We start from the raw sequence: 21,699 nt of genomic DNA on the forward strand, positions 1-21,699 counted from the left end.
TGAAAAACGGCTTGTTAATGCTTATCACTCACACCTTGTGGTATAATATGGGACCTTTAAGGCCTTACCTTTTGTTGATTCAAACCAACAATGAGGTTAATTCATCCCAAAACAACTAGTCCCTTACTGTACCTAACTGCTCCTGGCCCGAGTACACGTGTTTTGGCAAACGGGGAAGTGGTTAATGTTCCAGTTCAAATTATCAAGCATCATGGATATAAAACCATAAATCCATGTACACATTTTTAAAATGGCCGGAAATTTATTTATGACGGTAACGTCCAAAACAAGGAACAGACAACATGCATAATAAAAAGGTAAGATTTAAACATCAAGTGCTGAAATTACACCAGCAGCACTTCATTGTACATGTACTGCAGAGGGGCATTCGATGAAGCTGCAACTGCAGACATCGCTCAGGCCTTATAGGCAATAATCCCTTAACAATACACTGGTTAAGATCTAAAAGTATACATCTGAATGTATAAAACCTCATGGCATCTGAAAGAACACATTTGAATGCATAAAACCGCACACGGCTTCTGAAATGGACAGGTTGTTCGACGCACCACATGAATCACCTCTTGACCGACAATTTACATTAATTAACCGCGACATGAACCATAAAAAAGATAACACTTAAATTCCAATGTAGTCCTTACGTACACATTAGCCCGGGTCCCCCGTCTTTCTGAGGGGACCCCTCGGACACATACACACCTCGACGGCCTCAGACAAACTCTGGCTCCTGGTCCCTGTTCCGGGTCAGGGGAAGCTGCTTCCTACACACGTGGGTCAGCCCTGAGCGGCTGGGTTGGGGGGAGAGGGGACAGTTATTGTTGGACTGGTTCACGTTGAGCTCCGCCAGGGCCTCGCTCAGCTCCTCCCCCCCGCCGCCCTCCTCCTCCTCCTCCTCCTCCTCGGGGGGCTCGGTGTCGGGCAGCGCCGGGACCTCCCCCCGTCCGTCCGGGTCCTCCTCCGTCTCGATGCAGATCACCGGCAGTCCCGACGGTCCGGACGGCTCCGGGCTCTCCTGGTCCTCCTCCTCCTCCTCCTCCTCCTCCTGGTCGTCCTCCATGCTGAACTGGCTCTGCTGCCGGGTCAGCCTGGGGCGGTTCTCTGGGCTGTCGGGCCCCTGGCCCCCCTGGCCCCCCTGGCCCTCCACCTCGTCCGTCTCCGGGTCGGAGTCGGGCAGCTGTTCGTTGGAGCCCGTGGAGCCCGGGGAGCTGGCTGGAGGTCAGATCATGACGCCAATCGGAGCATTAGGGCCGAGCCGTGTAAAAGAATGCAGATAGACGACGTTGGGAATGTCCCGGCTTTTAGCAGCGAGTCCACTCCTAATTGTACCGTGGATTAACGGTACGGGTGTCGTGCGTGTGGGGGGGTATGCCCCAAGTCTTACCACATCCTTCCTCCTCCACCTGTCCAGAGTCCGGTCTGCTCGTCTCTTTGGTTTCCTCGGCCTCAGAGCTCCCATCTGCAGTGCCGATCTAGACCAGCAGGGGGTAGACTGTCAGAACACCAACCACCACGCCGACCACCTGCTTATCCATCGTTTGTCTTCATCCAGAAGAACCACTTAGTGATTATACATGTGGAGTGTTTGACAACGCGTACTATTGACTGTTTACGCAGACACACAAGGACCGGAAAAGCCGGTTCTCCCCACGCCACACCGATGCAAACCTGCGTCTCCAAACAGAAGTACCTGCTGCGCGGTGGTGGTGGTGGGGGTGGTGGGGGTGGCGGTCCTGGGCTGGAAGATGGCGGCGTAGAAGACGATGAGGGCCTCGATGATGCGGGCCTGGTGGGGGTAGTCCACCAGCGAGGACAGGGACACCGTGGCGCCGGTGGGGCGGGGCCGCATCAGGGACGGCCCGAACACGATGCCCAGGTTACTGGGACTCATCTTGTTGTCCTGCTCCAGCTCGGAGATCCTGGGGGGGGGGGGGGGATCAGTTTGTGTTCATTCGTTTGAGTAAAAAAAATAGCGAATCAAGTCGACAGTACAGCAAACAGTTTTCACCCCGCCGTTATCTCCCAAATCAACAAGAACACGGGCTGTACAGACAATGCAAAAAGGAAGAAGGATCTTCTTCCGCTATCAACAAGAACACGGAAGAGCATGGACAATGAAAAACAGAAGAATCTTCTTCTGCCATCAACAAAAACATGGAAGAGTACTCACAATGAAAAATGGTAATCAATACGGTAATCAAACAGTGGTCTTTTATTTGATATTAAAACTATTTAAAGAGGAGACCAAGCACCAACCCCTCCCCAGGTGGTACCGGGGGTGAGGTTCTCCCCCTCTAAACGCGGGACGCCCCCAGCGGTTGACCACGCACCTGCGGAGGTGGCGTATGATGTAGCTCAGGGTGGCCATGTTGGTCTTGGGCAGCTCCTTCAGGAGGTTCCTCAGCTTCTCCACCAGGACCAGGATCTCCGGGTCGGTGTCGTCCCCCAGGTCCACCAGCTCGGGTCCCTTGCCCCCGACACCACCACCACCACCCCCACCCCCACCAGCACCGCCCTCCGCCCCCTCGTTCTCGGGGCTCTCGGCCTCGTGCTGCAGGCTCTCCTTGGACAGGCCCATCAGACTGTGGTACAGGCGGAACAGCATGATGGGCTCCGGCAGCTGGGGGGGGGGAAGAAGAGAGAGAGCAGACAAAAGAGCGGGGGGTGAGCCGGGGAAGTCGGAGAGGAAGTCGCCGTGTTCGAACAATGCCGATCTGTGTTTGAACAATGCAAGTAGCTTCAGGGACGACACACAGGCCTCGTTTAGACATTTGGCGTCTGAATTGGGCATGTTCAAAAGGAGAGGGCAGAGCACAAGTTTGTGGAAGAGGAGAGAGTCGATACGCCCTCTTGTGTCTCGTAGAGCCGACGCCGGCCGACGCCCTACCTGTCTGAGGTAGAGCTTCAGGACGTTGCTGATGTCGTGGGACGAGCACTGGGACAGCTCCACCAACTCCTTGCCGTTCTCAAAGACCTGACACAGCTTCTCCACGCGAGTCTTCACCCCATTCACCCGGTAGATGCCCTGCACGCCGCCGCCGCCAGGAGAAAGATCCGGTCAATGCATGGACGGCTGGTTGGGGATAGAGATCGCCATTTTGGAAGTAGACCTGGGTGTTTGTGACCCAGAGTCCAAGGTTCAATGCAAAACCCATCAGTTACATTTAGGGCATTTAGCAGACGCCTTTATCCAAAGCGGCTTACGACCGATTTGTCAGAAGAAAGAGAACCAATATATCGCTGTCGGTACTTTAAGGATGTGCATAGAACGAAATAATAACAATTGTTAGGTTAACCCATTCCCGATATACAACAAAGATAGATATATGATAAGATGCTACACAATGCTAAGCACAGTTTTTAAGTGCCAGGAGGTACAACATACAACAAATGTGTAAGAGAGGTTTGGGGGTAAGGGGGGAACTACGCAGAGTAACTAGGTAAACTCTGAACAACACGGTCACACCATTAATATAACAAATGTAAAAAAGAGAATAAAAAACTGGTGTCAACAAGTTGTCAACAGTGGTCCAATGTTATGGACAGGCTTTCGAGAACTTCAAAATAAGAGCGCAACATGAACCCCAGGGCATGTGACCACCTTGAGCTTGAGGGCGCGTCTCTCGATCTCCGAGATGCACTTGGTGATGATGAAGGGGACGCCGTCGCTGGCCGCGCCCGCCACCTGGGAGAAGTCCTGGCCGAACAGCTGCAGGCGGCCGTGGAGCTTCTTATGGCCGCACTGGATGGCCAGCGTCTCCAGGCAACGCTTGTGGCACGCCAGGAAGCACTGCGGGCCAATCAGAGACAGGGTGGAGCCATCAGAGCCAGACCCTATAAGGCATGGTGGCGGGAAACGCAGCCTCCTGCCACGCTCGTCTTTCATCGTTGCCAGAAAATGGTATAGAAATAGCCGTAGCCAGCCATCAGGTAATTATTTCCTATATATATATATATTTTTTTTAATTATATATAAAAATATTTCGAATCAGGATTTGAATTAACATTACACATGCGCACACAAAATATGATAATTTGAATCAAAGTATTTTTGCCCTCTGTATCTATTTAATTATAGATAATGAGTTTGTGTGTAGTGTATAGTTTGGGTTGGGTTTGTAGAGGACATCTTGGTATGAATTTTGCTTGTCCAGAAATGCAGTTAATAAGCTCCATTAAAAACGTAAGCAATCAATACATTTCAAGAACATTTGTCGTGGAGTTCGTAACCTCCTTTCACGGACTCGATGATTCATAAAAACCAGAATACATGTATTCTAATAATGTAAATGCTGACCTCCTCACACTCGCCGCCCTGGAAGTAGACGTAGCTGTCGCACTCGCGACACTTGGCCGGGGTCCGCAGCTTCCTGAGCCGGTGGGTCTGCGCCGCCTTGGACAGGCCGATGTTCCGGAAGGGACCGGTGGAGACCACCACGTCGGGCTCCAGGCCGTTCATTTCTAGACGCCATCAACACACCGTTAAACCTTTTCCAAAGAGGCTGTAACACAGCGAGTTCCTTTAACCAGGGGTTGACACCGAGGTTTCAAAAGCACTTGTCCATCGGGCAAGTGCAGGTCATGTTCACTTGCCCAAATTAAAATCAGAATCGTGAACGAGCCTCTTTTTGCCAGGCACCTGGCCTAATTTTGGGGAACTCAGAAAACTCATCCTAGCTCAGACTGAAGCTGAATGTTAGCTTCCTCATATGTATGCGTTTAAAAAACAACAAACTTCTTCTTTGGTAACTCGTCATCATCATAGACCTGCATGCTTTCATCTGGATTTTATGCAAACGTAAATAACTAAATGTCCAAGGTAGTACCAAAGATATGTTGTTTTTTTTTACTTTCACGTTCTTGTAGGTCTAAATGAAATAATCACAATCGCGTTTATAGTAGTGTTTTCACAATACTGGATTTTCTAACTTCGATACTATACCTGGAAAAATATGGATATTCTATACCACCATTTTTTTCAGAAATGAACTTACCAAAAGTAAGTAAATAGAGTATATCTCCAAAACTGCTAGGTCTATAATATTACATCTTGGTGCCAATAGAAAGATTGTTTCTACAAGTGAAATATTCAATGTGGATACTACTGGAATATAAGTGGTTACATTTCCACCTGAAATAATTATCAGTTGGTCATTATCAGTTGGTATCACAGTTGTACTATAATACAAACATTTTGAAACCTCTATTTAAAGTTCAGGGCAAATATAATCGAATGACACCAAGCCAAACATTCGCAAATACACATATGGCCACTAGATTGCGCTGAAGAACACGTGTTCTTATTGAAGGCAATTGACCTTTTCCCTAAAAAAACATCATTTATTGTATCAACATTGCAAAATTTGGCCGCTGGATTATCTGGTTAGGGTAGTTTAATGAGATCAGATTCACTTTTGTGGACAAAAATCACAAAGGTCAATTTTCATTTTTGGTTGTTAAAAGAAAAGGGGAAGTTTGTTTTTTAGTGTTTATTTTAACGGGTTTTAGTCCGAGAATGATATGGTTTAGATTGTCGGAATCAGTGGAGGCTCAGCTTTCATATAATATATAGTTTGGTCCAATTTCGTGAAAAAGATCGCTATTGCTGTGCATGTGCACAGTTATGAAACCCAAACCGTGTTATTGCATTTTCATATGACTTTAAATTATTCTCTTGACTTTCCTTGGTCATTTGCTTTAACCTAAAGTACTTCCAAACCGCACTCCATCACTACTCCGTTTACCTTCTCTACCTAAACCGGTCGCGGGGGCGCTGCACTTGAGGTTCTAGCTGTGTAGCTTACCTTTAGCTAACCCCGTCCCACAGCATATTGTGACCATGATAAGGACTAGTGCCGAATCACTGCCAGAGACCGCACTGCGAGTGAGTGACAGGAGGCGGGGCTATATTCGCGCAGTGCGTCTGTTAACTCGCTGTCCGAGGGAAGAGAAGACTGATCAATTGCAAATATATCTATTTTGTGTGATTTTGCTGAAGAAAATGGTTGTTCTGCAGTTTTTAGAATCTCTTAAATAAATAGCCTTTATATTAAAGGTCCCATGACATGCTACATGCGTGTGATGTAACGGCTTGTAACGGTTAATCAGCCCACACTTGGTGGCATGTCATGGGACCTTTAACAAACCCTAAGAAATGCACTTGCCCTTTCGGGCAACCAGAAATCATCTCAACCCAAACATCATTTTTAGTTGCCCCAGGCAAGCGGGCAACCGTTAGTGTCAACCCCTGCTCTAGCTCACCGATATCTTTACCGCAGTCCCGTGAATCAACGTCCATAATGTTAAAGACATAATGGAGGACAAACTATAGTAAATAACATCAATAACCATGACAGGCATCGCTCCGTTAAACATAGCCCCTAACAAACCCCTGAGCGTAGTTTGGGGTACGAAGGAGGTCACGTTCCCGTCCTTCTCGTCCGCGTCTTCGTTGGAGGACATGGTTCCAGTGGAGGAGCTACGGCCCATCTTCCCATCGTCATCTGAAAGAAGCAACGAAAAACACGCATCGACACGTTGAGCTAACCCTTTCTCCACCGTTCAGATGCTGCAGGACAGTTACGGAGATGGGTGGATGGCTAGAAATAAGAATTCCGATTGATCAGGACTCCGTGACATCCGTGAGTGAAATGAAGTCTCCATCACATTTACATTTAGGGCATTTAGCAGACGCTTTTATCCAAAGTTTACACACACGTTCACACACCAATGGCACAGGCAACCGTGCAGGGCGACAGCCAGCTCGTCGGGAGCAGTCAGGGTGAGGCGTCTTGCTCAGGGACACCTCGACACTCAAGGCTAGGAGGAGCCGGGGACCAAACTAGCAGCCTTCAGGTTGCAAGTCAACCCGCTCTACCTCCTGAGCCAAGCCGACCCCAGCACCGTGTGAGCAGTGACACAGGGGTGAGGAGAAGGTGAATGACTTACTGGTGCTGATCGTAGGCGACTCCAGGCCTGCTGCTCCGACACTATCATCGCTCACGGTGGATCCCCAGGATTTATGACCCAGCCCTGAGCATTCCCCAGATGAGGGAGAAGGGATGCATCAACAGATCAATTGACTCGAATCAGAGAAGTGCCAAACATATTTTCCAAAAAGACTATTCACCCCCTAGTTCTCTTCTTGCCTTACCGATTAACTGAATTCTAGCTGTGTGATACTGCCCCAAGGCAACCGGTCTATTTGTTTACCCTGGAATACCACGCAGAAACGGGATACCACTCCACAGGCGAAGGCCTTGTATTTAGTTAGATGGTTTTAGTGTTACACTAAGGCCCAATCCCATTTCTACCCCTTACCCCTTCCCCATGCCCCTTCAAAACAAGGGGGAGGGGTAAGGGGTAAGGGGTAGAAATGGGATTGGGCCTCAAACAGGGTTCCCGAGTCACAGTGGGGTGATGGCGTTAGCGGGGAGCCCTTACTCTTTCTGTTGACCTCTGCGTCCCTAGACTCATGGGCCTCGTTGCTGAGCGACTGCTCCGCGTTGAAGCTGTCGTTCCTGGACCTGCTGCTCTGGCTGGAAGACACAGGGGACAGCGTTAGAAACGTGCAATTGATGATGCTACATATTTATGAATCGGGGGGGGGGGGGGGGGGGGGGAATAGAACGCCATAATGCGCAAATGACGACCAAGGACAGACGCACATCATAGAAGCAGACGCTACGGCCGAGATGTAAAAATGATCATCCCACGTGACAACTTTGACTCGTTTCCGTTAGCATACAACCACGGCGGGAGCGGTCCCGTGTTGTGTTCATGCGCTTCGCCGACCCGGGGCTCAATAGCAAAACGGACTGCATTCACACGGCGCTTTTCCCAACCAGCGGCCACTCAAAGCGCTTCAGAATATCGCCTCACATTGACCCGTTCACGCACACATTCACACACACCGACCGACGGCGGCGGCGTCAGCCAAGCAAGGCGACAGCCAGCTTGGCGGGAGCAGTTGAGGGTAAGGTCGGTGTCGTGCTCAGGGACCAGCCCACCAGCTCTACCCCCCGAGCCCCATGCCGCCCAGACTTAGGCCCAATCCCATTTCTACCCCTTGTCCCTTCCCCTTCCCCCTCCCCCTTGTTTTGAAGGAGTAGGGGGAAGGGGGGAGGGGAAGGGGTAAGGGGAAGGGGGGAGGTTTAAGGGGAAGGGGTAAGGGGAAGGGGGGAGGTCTTAGGGCCTTAGGCCCAATCCCATTTCTACCCCTTGTCCCTTCCCCTTACCCCTCCCCCTTGTTTTGAAGTGGTAAGGGGAAGGGGGGAGGTTTAAGGGGTAGGGGTAAGGGGAAGGGGGGAGATTTAAGGGGTAAGGGGTAGAAATGGGATTGAGCCTAAGGCCCAATCCCATTTCTACCCCTTGCCCCCTCCCCCTTGTTTTGAAGGGGTAAGGGGAAGGTAAGAGGGGTAAGGGGAAGAAATGGGATTGGGCCTTACTGCGTGGGGGCCGAGCTGGAGGGCGAGTAGGGTTCGAAGGTGTACTGGGTGACGGGCTGCTCCGGCAGCTGGAGGTCCCGCATGCAGGCGCCGTACTGCTGGCCCAGGTCGTACAGCTTGCTGCTCTCGCACAGGGTCTGGTAGTTGACCGGCAGGGCGACCGTCTGCATGTGCATGATCTGGTAGTAGGAGATGGTGGCCTGGAAAAAGAGTGGAGGAGTTAGATAGTTTACAAAAGGGAACCATGACCGTGACCTCGTGATCGTTTCCCCTCCTACTCATCCAACGTCTGGAGTACAAAATGCCACTCTGGCACTGCTGTCTGGGAAATCGTTATTGGCACATGTCAAGTGCACAGATCTGTATGGTCTACGTTTTCCGGTGGTCATTTTTGCGTTTCGTGCGTTGGTGGTGGTGTTGTTTTGTGCAGGCGTGTGCTTACATGTCATGGGGGTGTTTTGTGCTTGTGGTGGTCTCTTGTGCATGCGTGCTTGTTGTGAAGTTTTGTGCTTGAGAGTCTTGTTGTTGTCTTTTGCGCATGCGTGGGTGTGTTGTGAAGTCTTGTGCTCATGTATTGTGGTGATGTTTTGTGCGCGCGCGTGTGGCGGTGTTGTCGTTCTGTGCGCGAGGGTTGTGGTGTCGTTTTGTGCGCGTGTGTACTCACGGAGCGGAGCGTCTGGTCACTCTGTTTCACCACCTCCTGCAGCTGCCTCAGCACGGTGACCTTGGTGTGTTGCAGATTGTTGTCTTGCGTGGTGGCGTCCGCGATGCAGGTCTTATAGGTGGCCTCGGCCTCCTCCGCCTGCAAGGCCCACAAGACCGTCAGACACGGAGAGACGGACACACAAGATGGATTCACGGACAGAGAGACAGACACACAAGATGGATTCACGGACGGATCCACAGAGAGGGACAACTACAGACAAAGAGATGAGCACTACCATCAGCATTTGTAGTCAGTTGGCCCATCTAGACAGCCAACTGTGACCACATCGTTTACACCTGTCTGTCTGTCTGTCTGTCTGTCTGTCTGTCTGTCTGTCTGTCTGTCTGTCTGTCTGTCTGTCTGTCTGTCTGTCTGTCTGTCTGTCTGTCTGTCTGTCTGTCTGTCTGTCTGTCTGTCTGTCTGTCTGTCTGTGATAAAGGAGCACCACTCAGTGCTGAAGGAGCTGTTGGAGGACCTTGTTGCATCTGTCTGTCTGTGTGTCTGTCTGTCTGTGTCTAATAAAGGAGCTGTGGAGGACCTTGTTGCGTCTGTCTGTCTCTGTGTGTCTGTCTGTCGGTGTCTAATAAAGGAGCTGTGGAGGACCTTGTTGCGTCTGTCTGTCTCTGTGTGTCTGTCTGTCGGTGTCTAATAAAGGAGCTGTGGAGGACCTTGTTGCGTCTGTCTGTCTCTGTGTGTGTCTGTCTGTGGAGGACCTTGTTGCGTCTGTCTGTCTCTGTGTGTCTGTGTGTCTGTCTGTGTCTAATAAAGGAGCTGTTGGAGGACCTTGTTGCGTCTGTCTGTCTCTGTGTGTCTGTGTGTCTGTCTGTGTCTAATAAAGGAGCTGTTGGAGGACCTTGTTGCGTCTGTCTGTCTCTGTGTGTCTGTCTGTCTGTGTCTAATAAAGGAGCTGTTGGAGGACCTTGTTGCGTCTGTCTGTCTCTGTGTGTCTGTCTGTCTGTGTCTAATAAAGGAGCTGTGGAGGACCTTGTTGCGTCTGTCTGTCTCTGTGTGTCTGTCTGTCTGTGTCTAATAAAGGAGCTGTGGAGGACCTTGTTGCGTCTGTCTGTCTCTGTGTGTGTCTGTCTGTGGAGGACCTTGTTGCGTCTGTCTGTCTCTGTGTGTGTCTGTCTGTCTGTGGAGGACCTTGTTGCGTCTGTGTCTCTGTGTGTGTGTGTGTCTGTCTGTGGAGGACCTTGTTGCGTCTGTCTGTCTCTGTGTGTGTCTGTCTGTCTGTGGAGGACCTTGTTGCGTCTGTCTGTCTCTGTGTGTGTCTGTCTGTGGAGGACCTTGTTGCGTCTGTCTGTCTCTGTGTGTGTGTCTGTCTGTGGAGGACCTTGTTGCGTCTGTCTGTCTCTGTGTGTGTCTGTCTGTCTGTGGAGGACCTTGTTGCGGGCGTCCTCCTCCACGCGTTTCTTCTTCTCCAGGGTCTTGCCTCCGGCCTCCTCCTCGGCCCGGCTGGCCGCGGCCTTGGCCTTGTCGTAGTCCTCGCAGCGGACCACGTACGCCTGCTTGGCCTTGCGCAGGTTCGCCTCGCACTCCATCTGCAAGGCAGGGGGGGGGGGGGGGACTCAGGCGTGAAGTTCCTCACACATTCTACGCTGCGTTCGGTTCCTGACGCACGGCGACCCAGTGTGACATCATGACGTGGTGCAATGAGGCTCAACGTGAAACTGAAAGGATTATCGGTGCGCCAGTGTGTGCACGCATCGCAACCCACCCACCCAACAACCCAACCGTCCACCCAACAACTCAGCCACCCACCCACCCCCCACCCACCAGTTTCCTCTTGGCTCGAATCCAGGCCTCCTTGATCTCCTTCCGCTTCTTCTCATGCTCCTGTTTGCGCTGCATCAGCGGCTGCAAAGAGAGAGGGAGGAGGCGGTGAGTGGAGAGGGTAAACAGTTCCTGACCGAGCAGATAGCATCACAATATAGCCCTGATGAGGCCGTGCTTGAGAAGGTGGACATACCGATGGTATGACGTTTTCTATACACACCTGGATGACTGTTTGCCCAGCAGAGTGCTGCATTGAGTCAAGACAGATATAACGTGTGCGCGCATGTGTGCGTGCTTGTATGTGTACGTGCATGCATGTGTACGTGCGTGTATGGTTGTGCAGTGTAGGTGTGTGTCAAGTGTGTACTTGTGTACCTGGATGAAGGTCTGGTTGTGCAGTGTGGTGTAGGCCTGCTGCAGGCCCACACTCTGCTCCTGGTCCTGCTCCAGAGCCAGGGAGTAGATGGAGAACAGCGGCATGTGGGGCTGGGGGGGGAAAGAAACATTTTACACCTGGCCGCAAGGCAACGTCAGGTTGGTAATGCTAGGTTAAGCATGGTTAGCTTGGAAGAGGCTAGTATTGGCGGCGTTAGCTTGGTATTGGGGGAATTTCTGATGCTGGTATTGGAACAACTCTGTGGACAACCAACGAGTAGGACGGAGGTGGACATTTACATGCGTGATGCTGTGCTTGCAGGACTGGTACAACCTCTGCAGGCCTTTGGAGAACTCCATCTCTGGGAGGGACAAAGACAGGAACCGAGGTTAGGAAGGAATGAAAGAGAAGGTCGCCTCCTTACACGTGTTCACGATAAGCAGGTGTTAATGGTAAATGGACTGTATTTATAAAGCGCTTTTCTAACCAGTGGCCACTCAAAGGGGCCACTATCTGCCAACGTTCCCAGATTCAAGCACATTCACACACTGACGGCGGCGTCCACCACGCAAGGCGACAGCCGGCTCGTCGGGAGCAGCTAGGGTGTGGTGCCTTGCTCAGGGACACCTCGTCACTTAACAAGCCGGGGATCGGACCAGCAACCCTCCGGTTACCAGCCGACCCCGTCGACCACCGGAGCTGCTGTCCCCAATGTGCATGCCCACCGAGCGAGGTCCTCTTCTCCACGTAGGTGATCAGGTCCTTCATGTACTTGGAGATGGTTTTGGCGTAGAGCAGCGCCGAGTCCACCCCTCCCTCGCTCCGCTGGAGGACCTCGTTGACGTCGACGTCCTGGACTGCACACACACACACACACACACGGATGGTGTTAGTTAAGAGTCAGGTGCACCAAATGGGCTTCATTGTGTTAAGGCAGTGTGCAACACACACACACACACACACACACACACACACACACACACACACACACAGGGGGGTTATTCGTTGTCTGCATGGCCTACCTATGTCCTGGGAGTCACTCCTCAACAGACCCCCGTCGGCTCCGTGTCCCGACGCAGCGTACAAGTTCTCCAGAGACTGCGGAGAACACAGACCACGGTCAGACCAATCAACCAGCCCCAGAGAGGCAAACGTCTCACCGCGGTCTCCTCCCATGGAGCCTCGTTAGAACCTGATGGGCCAGGAGCCAGAGCTCCGGCGCACTCACCCTGCTCTTCTCTGTGGGCAGCAGGGACAGCAGGGTGCTGCTGTCCACCTCGCCCATGAGCAGCTCGGACACACTGGGGGGGGGGGGGGGGGGGGGGGGGGGGAGAGAGAAAGAAGGAAAGAAAGAAACGTTCAGTAACTGCCCTTTAACTCAGACGTTAAGCACAGTAAACAAAATACATGCTATAGCAAATTATTTATTTGTTATATAGTGATGGAGAGAGATATAAAAGCATTATGTCCCTTCACAAACTCTATTTGATATTCTTTGGATCTGCCACGGTAGGGCTGAAGTGAACCATTTTCTTCAATCGCAGAAGACAAAAAAGGAAATGAACAAATGAGCACAAACGTCTGCATTCTCTGCTCACTTCCTGAACACCTAGCCGCTGTTGACGTCAAAATGGGGAAACATTTGAGATTCACAAAAAAGGGTACATTCAAATTTATCATGGCTGAATTCATCCAAAAGCGATCTTTGGCAGCTAAAGCTAATGGATTATTCGCACAAACATCGTTAATAAATCACAAACAGGTGATTCTTCTGGGGTTTAAGTTTGTACAACAGCCTAGGAGCACAGTGTTTTTGTCATATGTGGTAACGAAACCACTTCCTGTTTTCAGCTCTGCCTCATGCAAATGTTTCCCCATCTCTTCACTTCTCTCTCCATGCGCATCAGAGAATCCTTGCTTAAAAATGTGCATGTATACTGTATATAAATCAGTCTTTGACCATTATTTTCTTGTAGTCCCTGTAACCCAATGATCAAAAAAAAAAACTAGACACAATAGTTCTGAGATTAGTGCAGCTCGTAATACTGATTGTAATTCAACATCAATCTAGGTTAAATTTTTTAAGCTAAATCGACGTTGACAGAGAACGAGAGTTGTGTAATCCAGGATACTGACTTGCTGCTGAAAGCGACTGCGATGGTCTCAATGGCCTTCTCAAAGTCCTGCTTATCCGCGTCGTTGCAAAGCTCGTAGTGAAAGCCTGGAAAGCAAAGTCACAAGTGCCCGTGTGAGACAATGGGCTGCGACAACGAAAGAATACGAGTTCATATACGAGAGCAAACATTACTAAAAAGAAGATGGAAAATAAAAGTACATCCATTATAGAATACAAAAACCCACCCATATCTAGAGATGTTCCGATACAATTTTTACCTCCCCAATACCTGAACTTGTATACAGAGTACGATTATTATTTCGGGATAATTTATATAACATTCTTGCAGTTTAGCGACTCGGTAGCTCGAACTCGGTAGGTCCGGAGATGAAGCGTTTCCCCTTCCGACTTTCCACCTCCGACCATTAACGAACGCGGCATAACACTGCACGTGTTTGCGATGTTCTTTGCCCGTGTAGTAAATAAGCTAGTCACGTGATGGCATCGGACCGGCGCGACGGCTTGTGTACTCGCTGATACCCGATCGGAGGAACATCCAATGCTGGCGTCGGAGAAAAGTCCATATACTGGAATCGGCACAACTCTAGCCGCATCACCCCCAGCCGCTGGGACACACGGTAAAGTAGCTGCTCTAGATGTTGTGCTCTATGCCCGGGGCTGCTCTTGTTGTGCTCGGACTGACCTTTGACCTTGGAGATGAGTTTGCCGGCAGCGGTCAGGATCTCCACGGTGTTGAGCAGAGGGTAGGTGTTGATCACCTGTCGCAGCACGCGCAGCACCTCCCCCAAGCACTCGTGGGCCACGGGACGCCGGCTCTCTTTCTTACCTGGGCCGGAGGAAACGGGAATAAAAGGTAAGTGGAGGGGGCGGAGGAAACGGGAGTAAAAGGTAAGTGGAGGGGGCGGAGGCGGTCGAGAGTCTGTTTGATCGCATATGCCGTCCACCGTTGCCCAATTCCTGCTTCCTATGAGCGGTGAACGTCAGTTGAAGGAAAAATGTCCACATTTTCACCATGGAGCCATATTTAGATTGTTTTGTGACTAGGGGACCTACGCGACCACATCTCGGAAATAAGTCCGGTATTGAGTTGGAATCCTAAAAAGTCATCTTCATCTGCTTGTTTTTATTTTTCCACTGACAGGCCGATATTCCTACATTATGGGAAGGATCCCCACGGAGCAACAACTGTTTTGATTGCTTCTCGTTGATCCTGTCTGTGTGTTAGTGTGTCCAACCTGGACTCACTCAAGGAGCGAAACCCTTGGAGACAACACGTCCCCCCCCCGCTGTGACAGACACACACACACACACACACACACACACACACACACACACACACACACACACACACACACACACACACACACACACACACACACACACACACACACACACACACACACACACACACACACACACACACACACACAGAGAGAGAGAGGAAGTGGACTGTTCCATTGTTTGGTGAGATTTCAACATTATTCATACTATTGAGATACACAATAGATTGAGAGAATCCACCTCAATAGATAATATCAACCCGTTAGATTATACTTCTTACTTAATGCCTTAAATTCTGGCATTCAAGCGAATGCATCAATTCATCATTTCGGTCAGAAAGGGGAAAGATCTGTCAGCATCGACGAAGAGCCTACGACCTTCACCACATCTTCGTCATGTCTTGTGATTTGAAGTCTGACAAAACGCGTCTAAAGGTCTCAGAGAGTGAGGAACCAAGGATCCCGCCAGTGTGAGTAATGAGCTCGGTCGGCTGCTGACGTCACGGGCGGCGTGGATCGCGGCGACGCAGCCAGCCTATCAGGGGGGGGGGGGAAGCACGGCGACGAGGCCTTTCTGTCGAACGCTATCCATCATGCCTTCCTGTTTAGATGCTCCCTGTGGTTGGGGGTCATGACACAATGGAGCCAGATAAAGGCTAGGCACCCAGCAGAAGAGATAGCTCACTAGGGCGACTGAAGGTGAATAAAAGACGAGAAGAAGAAACACCACCGTTATATTAAGCAGTAAGGTGTAGGGCTGAGTAAAAATCTCGATTCATATATGCACTGCAATTTATTTGTTCTCGATTCAATTTCGAGTCAGAATTCTTTTTGAAATCGATTATTTCCATTAAAGAAAAAAAATAAGCATACTCAGTCATTGTAATCTAGAACCGAGTATGCCTAAATGTACATGCCCTTTTACATTTGTCCATGTTATGATTACTTTTATACTGCAGGTTTAGCTCAGGAACAATAATATAGAATGGTGTATTCCCTTTTTGCTAGTAAAAGCACAATGAAATGGTTAATTCTAAATAATATTTAGGTATTTTTATCATCTGCACGCATTATTGAATCGATATCGAAGCAATTCGATCAATATCAAATCGAATCAAGACCTAAAGAATCGATTTGAATTGTGAGGTACCGGGCAATACCCAGCCCTGGTAAGGTGCCACCTTGACGAAAACAAGCAAAGGCAAATAGCAAGCATAGGGTGCCTACCTATTTATAACCAGTTAGTTCTTGGGAGTTTGTTGGATTAGTATTATGTGTGAGGGGAGACCACTTTGCAGAGGCCAGTGCTTCTTAAAACTGAGGCTCAGGACACAAAATGAGTCCTGATCCAGTTGGAGTTTGGCCCGAGTCTGACAATGAGACAACTGAACCTTTTGTTTAGGGCTGGGCCCCTCCCATCCTTATCTCTTGGGTCCCGCGAGGACAAGTTCAAGATCCCCTTTAGACTTCGTACCCTGCCTGAAGACGTTTTGCTACGTGAGCTCTGCAGCGCAGTGCAAGAGGGGGACGGTGCTGCTGTGAACATGAGGCTGGCTTCCTGTTTGGGGCTGTGCGGTCGGCTGCGGACGCAGCCTTTCAGTTGGAGAGAGGAAGCCACCAGGCACTTGTTCGACACACACACACACACACCCACACAGACATATACACACCAAAAGGATCGGAACAAGCTTTGTAATGCCTGCTTGCACACCCCTCTCCTCCACACATAAAATAAATGAGGCAAAAAAGTATTGTTGTCGACAGGCGCTCAAGTTTGACGCATTACATCAGAGGACACACGCTTTAAAAATAAAACTGACCAACCGACTGACGAGTACACTAACAAATAGCACTAAAAAACAATGGCTTTGTTGCGGAAATAAAACAAATGCCTCTCTGAACTTTTGAGATGCATTTTGATCGCGAGCACTGAGGGATTTTTTGTAATGAAAACCCCTTGGTGTTTTAAGATAAGCCTAAATACAAACCCAGCAATATAACTGATTAGCACTTGCAATAGAAAAAAAACGGCATGCGTTAAGACTGCACACACACACCACACACACACACAAACACACTCGAGAAGCCCAAGGCCATTGCAACACTTCATGCCAATTACTGCAGTGTCACACCAGACCGTACACATGGCATTGGATAGAGAATCGATCGTGGTAGCCAAAAGATTGCAAACTGCACCTCCCACATTGCCTGTACTCGTCTGTTCTCTTTCCCCCCCAAATTAATATCAATACCCATATTGACAGACTAGATCAACCGGTTGGAAGCGTCTCCGTGCACAGCGTTTAGCTGCATGTTTACAGACAGGGCTCCTGCAAACTGGTCTCTGGGTATATACCCTCCGCCACCGCCAGCGTCATGTTTACAGACAGGGGAGCTGGTCAATGGACTGCAGTATATAACCAAAGCGCTTCACGATATCGCCCGACATTCACACACCGACGGCGGTGTCGACCACGCAAGGCGACAGCCAGCTCGTCGGGAGCGGTCAGGGCGAGGCGGCCCTGCTCAGGGACACCTCGTCACTCGGCTAGGAGGAGCCGGGGATCACCAGCCGACCCGCTCTACCTCCGTACGTACGTACGTACCCTCGGCCAGCACCACGTCCTTCAGCTTCTCCACCGCCTCGGCGAAGCGGGCCACGTCCCGCAGCAGGGCGGGGATGTCCTCCACCTCGATGGCCGTGCTCTCCAGGCCCTCCACGGGGTTGGTGGGCGTCAGGGGGCCCTTCCCCTGGCCCTTGGTGAACACCCACGACTGCAGCGGGAACCCTGGAGGAAGGGGAGGAGAACCGCTCAGCCAAGCCGACCCTTGGTTCAACTCATCACAGGGTTCACCTAGAATCTGCATAGCCTCACCCCGTACGCTCTTATTGTGTGTTGTACGTCCTGGCACTTAATGAACACGCTTATTGTATGTTGTACGTCCTGGCACTTAATGAACACGCTTATTGTATGTTGTACGTCCTGGCACTTAATGAACACGCTTATTGTATGTTGTACGTCCTGGCACTTAATGTACACGCTTATTGTATGTTGTGCGTCCTGGCACTTAATGTACACGCTTATTGTATGTTGTGCGTCCTGGCACTTAATGTACACACTTATTGTAAGTTGTACGTCCTGCCACTTAATGTACACGCTTATTGTATGTTGTACGTCCTGGCACTTAATGAACACGCTTATTGTATGTTGTGCGTCCTGGCACTTAATGAACACGCTTATTGTATGTTGTACGTCCTGGCACTTAATGTACACGCTCATTGTATGTTGTACGTCCTGGCACTTAATGAACACGCTTATTGTATGTTGTACGTCCTGGCACTTAATGAACACGCTTATTGTATGTTGTGCGTCCTGGCACTTAACGTACACACTTACTGTATGTTGTACGTCCTGGCACTTAATGAACACGCTTATTGTATGTTGTACGTCCTGGCACTTAATGAACACGCTTATTGTATGTTGTACGTCCTGGCACTTAATGAACACACTTATTGTATGTTGTGCGTCCTGGCACTTAACGTACACACTTACTGTATGTTGTACGTCCTGGCACTTAATGAACACGCTTATTGTATGTTGTATGTCCTGGCACTTAATGAACACGCTTATTGTGTGTTGTACGTCCTGGCACTTAATGAACACGCTTATTGTATGTTGTACGTCCTGGCACTTAATGTACACGCTCATTGTATGTTGTACGTCCTGGCACTTAATGAACACGCTTATTGTAAGTTGTACGTCCTGCCACTTAATGTACACACTTATTGTAAGTTGTACGTCCTGCCACTTAATGTACACACTTATTGTATGTTGTAAGTCCTGGGACTTAAAAATAGTACTAGCATTGTGAAGCATCTTATCCTAGCTATCTTTGTTGTAGCGATTGATAGTGCTTGGCAATTGATTCTATGAACATCCTTACAGTACAGACAGCGATATATTGGTTCTTTCTTTTTGACAAATGTACTCATTGTGTGTCGCTTTGGATAAAAGCGTCTGCAAAATACCCTCAATCTAAATATATCCATCGCAAAAAAAACTCAAAAAGTGTGACATTAACAGGATACTAAAAAGAGTAGACCATACACTAAAAGGGCCTTTACTCCCGTGACCCCCTCGCTTGTGGTGGCATGTGTATAGTTCACAGAACATGTAAACGGCCCGACAGCCAATCCCACGTGTTCTATGAACCGCCTCGTGAGCAGACCTGCAGCGCTGGCATGTCGGCTGAGCGAGGTGGGTCTCCTGAGTGTGGCCATGTTGGAGGAACCAGTGACGCCCTGCTTGGCGTGCTGCGTCGCTGGGGTGCCCGGGCAGGACAGCGAGGAGTCCAGGAAGCCAGCCGTGGCAGGGGAGAGGTGGGAGGAGGAGGTGGAGAAGGATGAAGGGACTACGGTGATCTCAACCCCATCTTTCCGGGGCTGCTCTTGGAGAATGGAGAGCTGAGAGTGTGAAGGAGGGAGGGAGAGGGATGGAGAAAGGGAGAAGGGGTGAGGGGGTAAGAAGGGAGAGGGGTTGAGGAGGGAGGGAGAAAGGGAGAGGGGGTGAGGGGGTAAGAAGGGAGAGGGGTTGAGGAGGGAGGGAGAAAGGGAGAGGGGGTGAGGGGGTAAGAAGGGAGAGGGGTTGAGGAGGGAGGGAGAAAGGGAGAGGGGGTGAGGGGGTAAGAAGGGAGAGGGGTTGAGGAGGGAGGGAGAAAGGGAGAGGGGGTGAGGGGGTAAGAAGGGAGAGGGGTTGAGGAGGGAGGGAGAAAGGGAGAGGGGGTGAGGGGGTAAGAAGGGAGAGGGGTTGAGGAGGGAGGGAGAAAGGGAGAGGGGGTGAGGGGGTAAGAAGGGAGAGGGGTTGAGGAGGGAGGGAGAAAGGGAGAGGGGGTGAGGGGGTAAGAAGGGAGAGGGGTTGAGGAGGGAGGGAGAAAGGGAGAGGGGGTGAGGAGGGAGAAGCGGTACACAGAAGGACGAGATCGGATTAATTGTGCGTAAGGTCCAACGACAACAAAGCACGACGTTGTATGCTCTTGAACCTTAACGCAGCAGGGTGTTGACAGTGGGTGATGAGTGGCCAGGGCACCAGCTGACCTTAAACAGTGGTGTTGTTGGTAAATACAGAACGGGAGACTTACACAAGATACTCTGCAGTTTTGCGCAACGCTTCCTGGGCCAACACAGGGTGTGGCAAAGAAATACAGAAATGGCAATTTAGTAATGAACTTCATAAAAAAAGAAGGGGTTAAGTAAGGCAGCGGCTTTTGGAGAACGCCAGATCTCAACCCTTTAAAAAGATGAACGTATAAAAGTAGCTGAAAAAAGGGTTTCCTTATAGACTATAGCTTCTAGCTATGATCCTTATTCGTGTTTCTCCTGGCTTGCATCTGAGCGGTAGCTCCGTTTAAAAACATGAGGTACCAGAGACAGGAAACACAACTGCAGGTGCCCCCCCACCCCAGCAACAGAAGCACCATGCTTGGGGCAGTCCAACCTACAATGAGGGGAGGCCAACACGACAAACTTTCAGAGTTAGCGCTCCTGTACATAAATTATAAGGTTGAACCCAGCTCTGAGAGAGCAGGCAATATGGAGAAGAGAGCAGGCAATATGGAGAAGAGAGCAGGTGGGTGTGTTTGTGCGTGCGTGTGTAAAATAAAAACACACTTACCTGTTTGAGCCATACGTTGGGCTTGTTAGGCAGAATATCCAGTTGGTCTTTGGCTTTCGCGTCTGATTTTTTAACTCTCCGACTTGTAGCGTAAGGGTTGTAGCTGGTTTTGCTACCACGTCTCAACATGCTCATGCTCCTGCTACTGCAACTGACTCGGCCCCATTGCCAAGTGCCCTACTAGTCACTCGAAACTAACGTCGATTGCAGAAATATCCTTAGCAGGTGATTCGTGTGTTGCAGAAATGAGTCAGACTGTTTCGGTTGGGGCAATACTACAACTTGATATGGAAAAAGACAAGTATGCCTACGTGTTATCCTGCATACAAAGATGTAGGCTACTTCCATTCAAAATTTTAAACAAAAACAAATTCACCATTAAATAATTATATTGGAATTAAATTGACCTTGTTTATTTTTATTGCGTTAACGTAAACAAACAAAATATGGATAGCCTAACTCTGCAGTTAAATAGTCAGTTTGAATTTGCTTTACATTTTGATGAACATTTACTTCATTAGCGTCCTCAAACGGAGTTTGGGTTTTCCCAGATGTCACTGGACTAACTTCACTAAAGTTGAGTGCCCCAATCGGCAATCTATAATCTCCATAAACCATATGGCAACTTGTGACACGAGAACAGAGGAGGAAATCACAAACGATGTGCTACTCACGGAACAGGCGTTGGTCTGTGGCCCCGGGCTTCCTGATCGGCTCTTCTTCGAGATGGATGGCGTCTTTATCAGTTCCCGTTTCTTCCGGGTGAACATCTTCAAAGTGCCCTTCCCGTCCATCCTGACTTCTTTGAGTTTGCCGTACAGCCCCCCCACCCACCCCCCGACTCGCCACTTGTGTGTTCGGCCAGTTAACACCGGCACCTCTGCGCCATCGAATCCAACCTTCACCCACGAGAGCTGTCTGTCTACGTTCCTCCTGCTGTCACACATGGAGTGCGCCGCTGCGCGGGCTCATTGACAGCTCACCACAAACAGCCACTGCGCTCGTAGCTTCCGCTCGCACCTCCCTTCCGACACACACGGCGATCCGCGCGAGACACACTATTTTGAGGTTCACAATCGATGGCCGTTCATCAATAATGTCTGAATGAGGGTCGCGTTAGCACTATTGTGTTGTTTTTTTAAAACCGAGAGCTGTGGTCGATTATCATTGTAATTATTTCCACTGCAGTGGAGAGTGAGAGGGAAAAGTATGTGAGTGGGTTCGCGTCAATCAAGGTCTCGCGAAACACCTGTGAGGGGCTGTCACATGACCAGGTGGGAGTCCAGT

At 50.0% G+C, this 21,699-nt stretch overlaps 1 protein-coding gene across 2 annotated transcripts; it reads right to left on the reverse strand.

Moving 5' to 3' along the window:
* Positions 1-241: 241 nt before the first annotated feature.
* arhgap45b (Rho GTPase activating protein 45b) lies at positions 242-21,673 on the reverse strand. 2 transcript variants are annotated; one of them, XM_060066492.1, is made up of 24 exons: positions 21,087-21,673; positions 18,971-19,205; positions 17,347-17,529; positions 14,143-14,286; positions 13,460-13,544; positions 12,552-12,624; positions 12,346-12,421; positions 12,049-12,180; positions 11,623-11,684; positions 11,323-11,433; positions 10,948-11,028; positions 10,554-10,712; positions 9,130-9,267; positions 8,466-8,665; positions 7,462-7,556; positions 6,967-7,050; positions 6,408-6,521; positions 4,316-4,479; positions 3,620-3,808; positions 2,906-3,043; positions 2,349-2,638; positions 1,709-1,937; positions 1,403-1,490; positions 242-1,230 (listed from the first exon to the last, which is right to left on the reverse strand). In XM_060066492.1, exons 1-24 carry the CDS (start codon positions 21,357-21,359, stop codon positions 731-733), a joined length of 3,843 nt encoding a protein of 1,280 aa, XP_059922475.1. In that variant the 5' UTR covers positions 21,360-21,673; the 3' UTR covers positions 242-730. The 2 variants fall into 2 exon arrangements, with proteins under 2 accessions (XP_059922475.1, XP_059922474.1); XM_060066491.1 differs by lacking the exon at positions 21,087-21,673 and adding an exon at positions 20,413-21,080.
* Between the last annotated feature and the right edge of the window lie 26 nt (positions 21,674-21,699).

Source organism: Gadus macrocephalus, chromosome 12 (genome assembly GCF_031168955.1).
Source record: "Gadus macrocephalus chromosome 12, ASM3116895v1".
In the NCBI taxonomy this organism is placed as follows: Eukaryota; Metazoa; Chordata; class Actinopteri; order Gadiformes; family Gadidae; genus Gadus; species Gadus macrocephalus.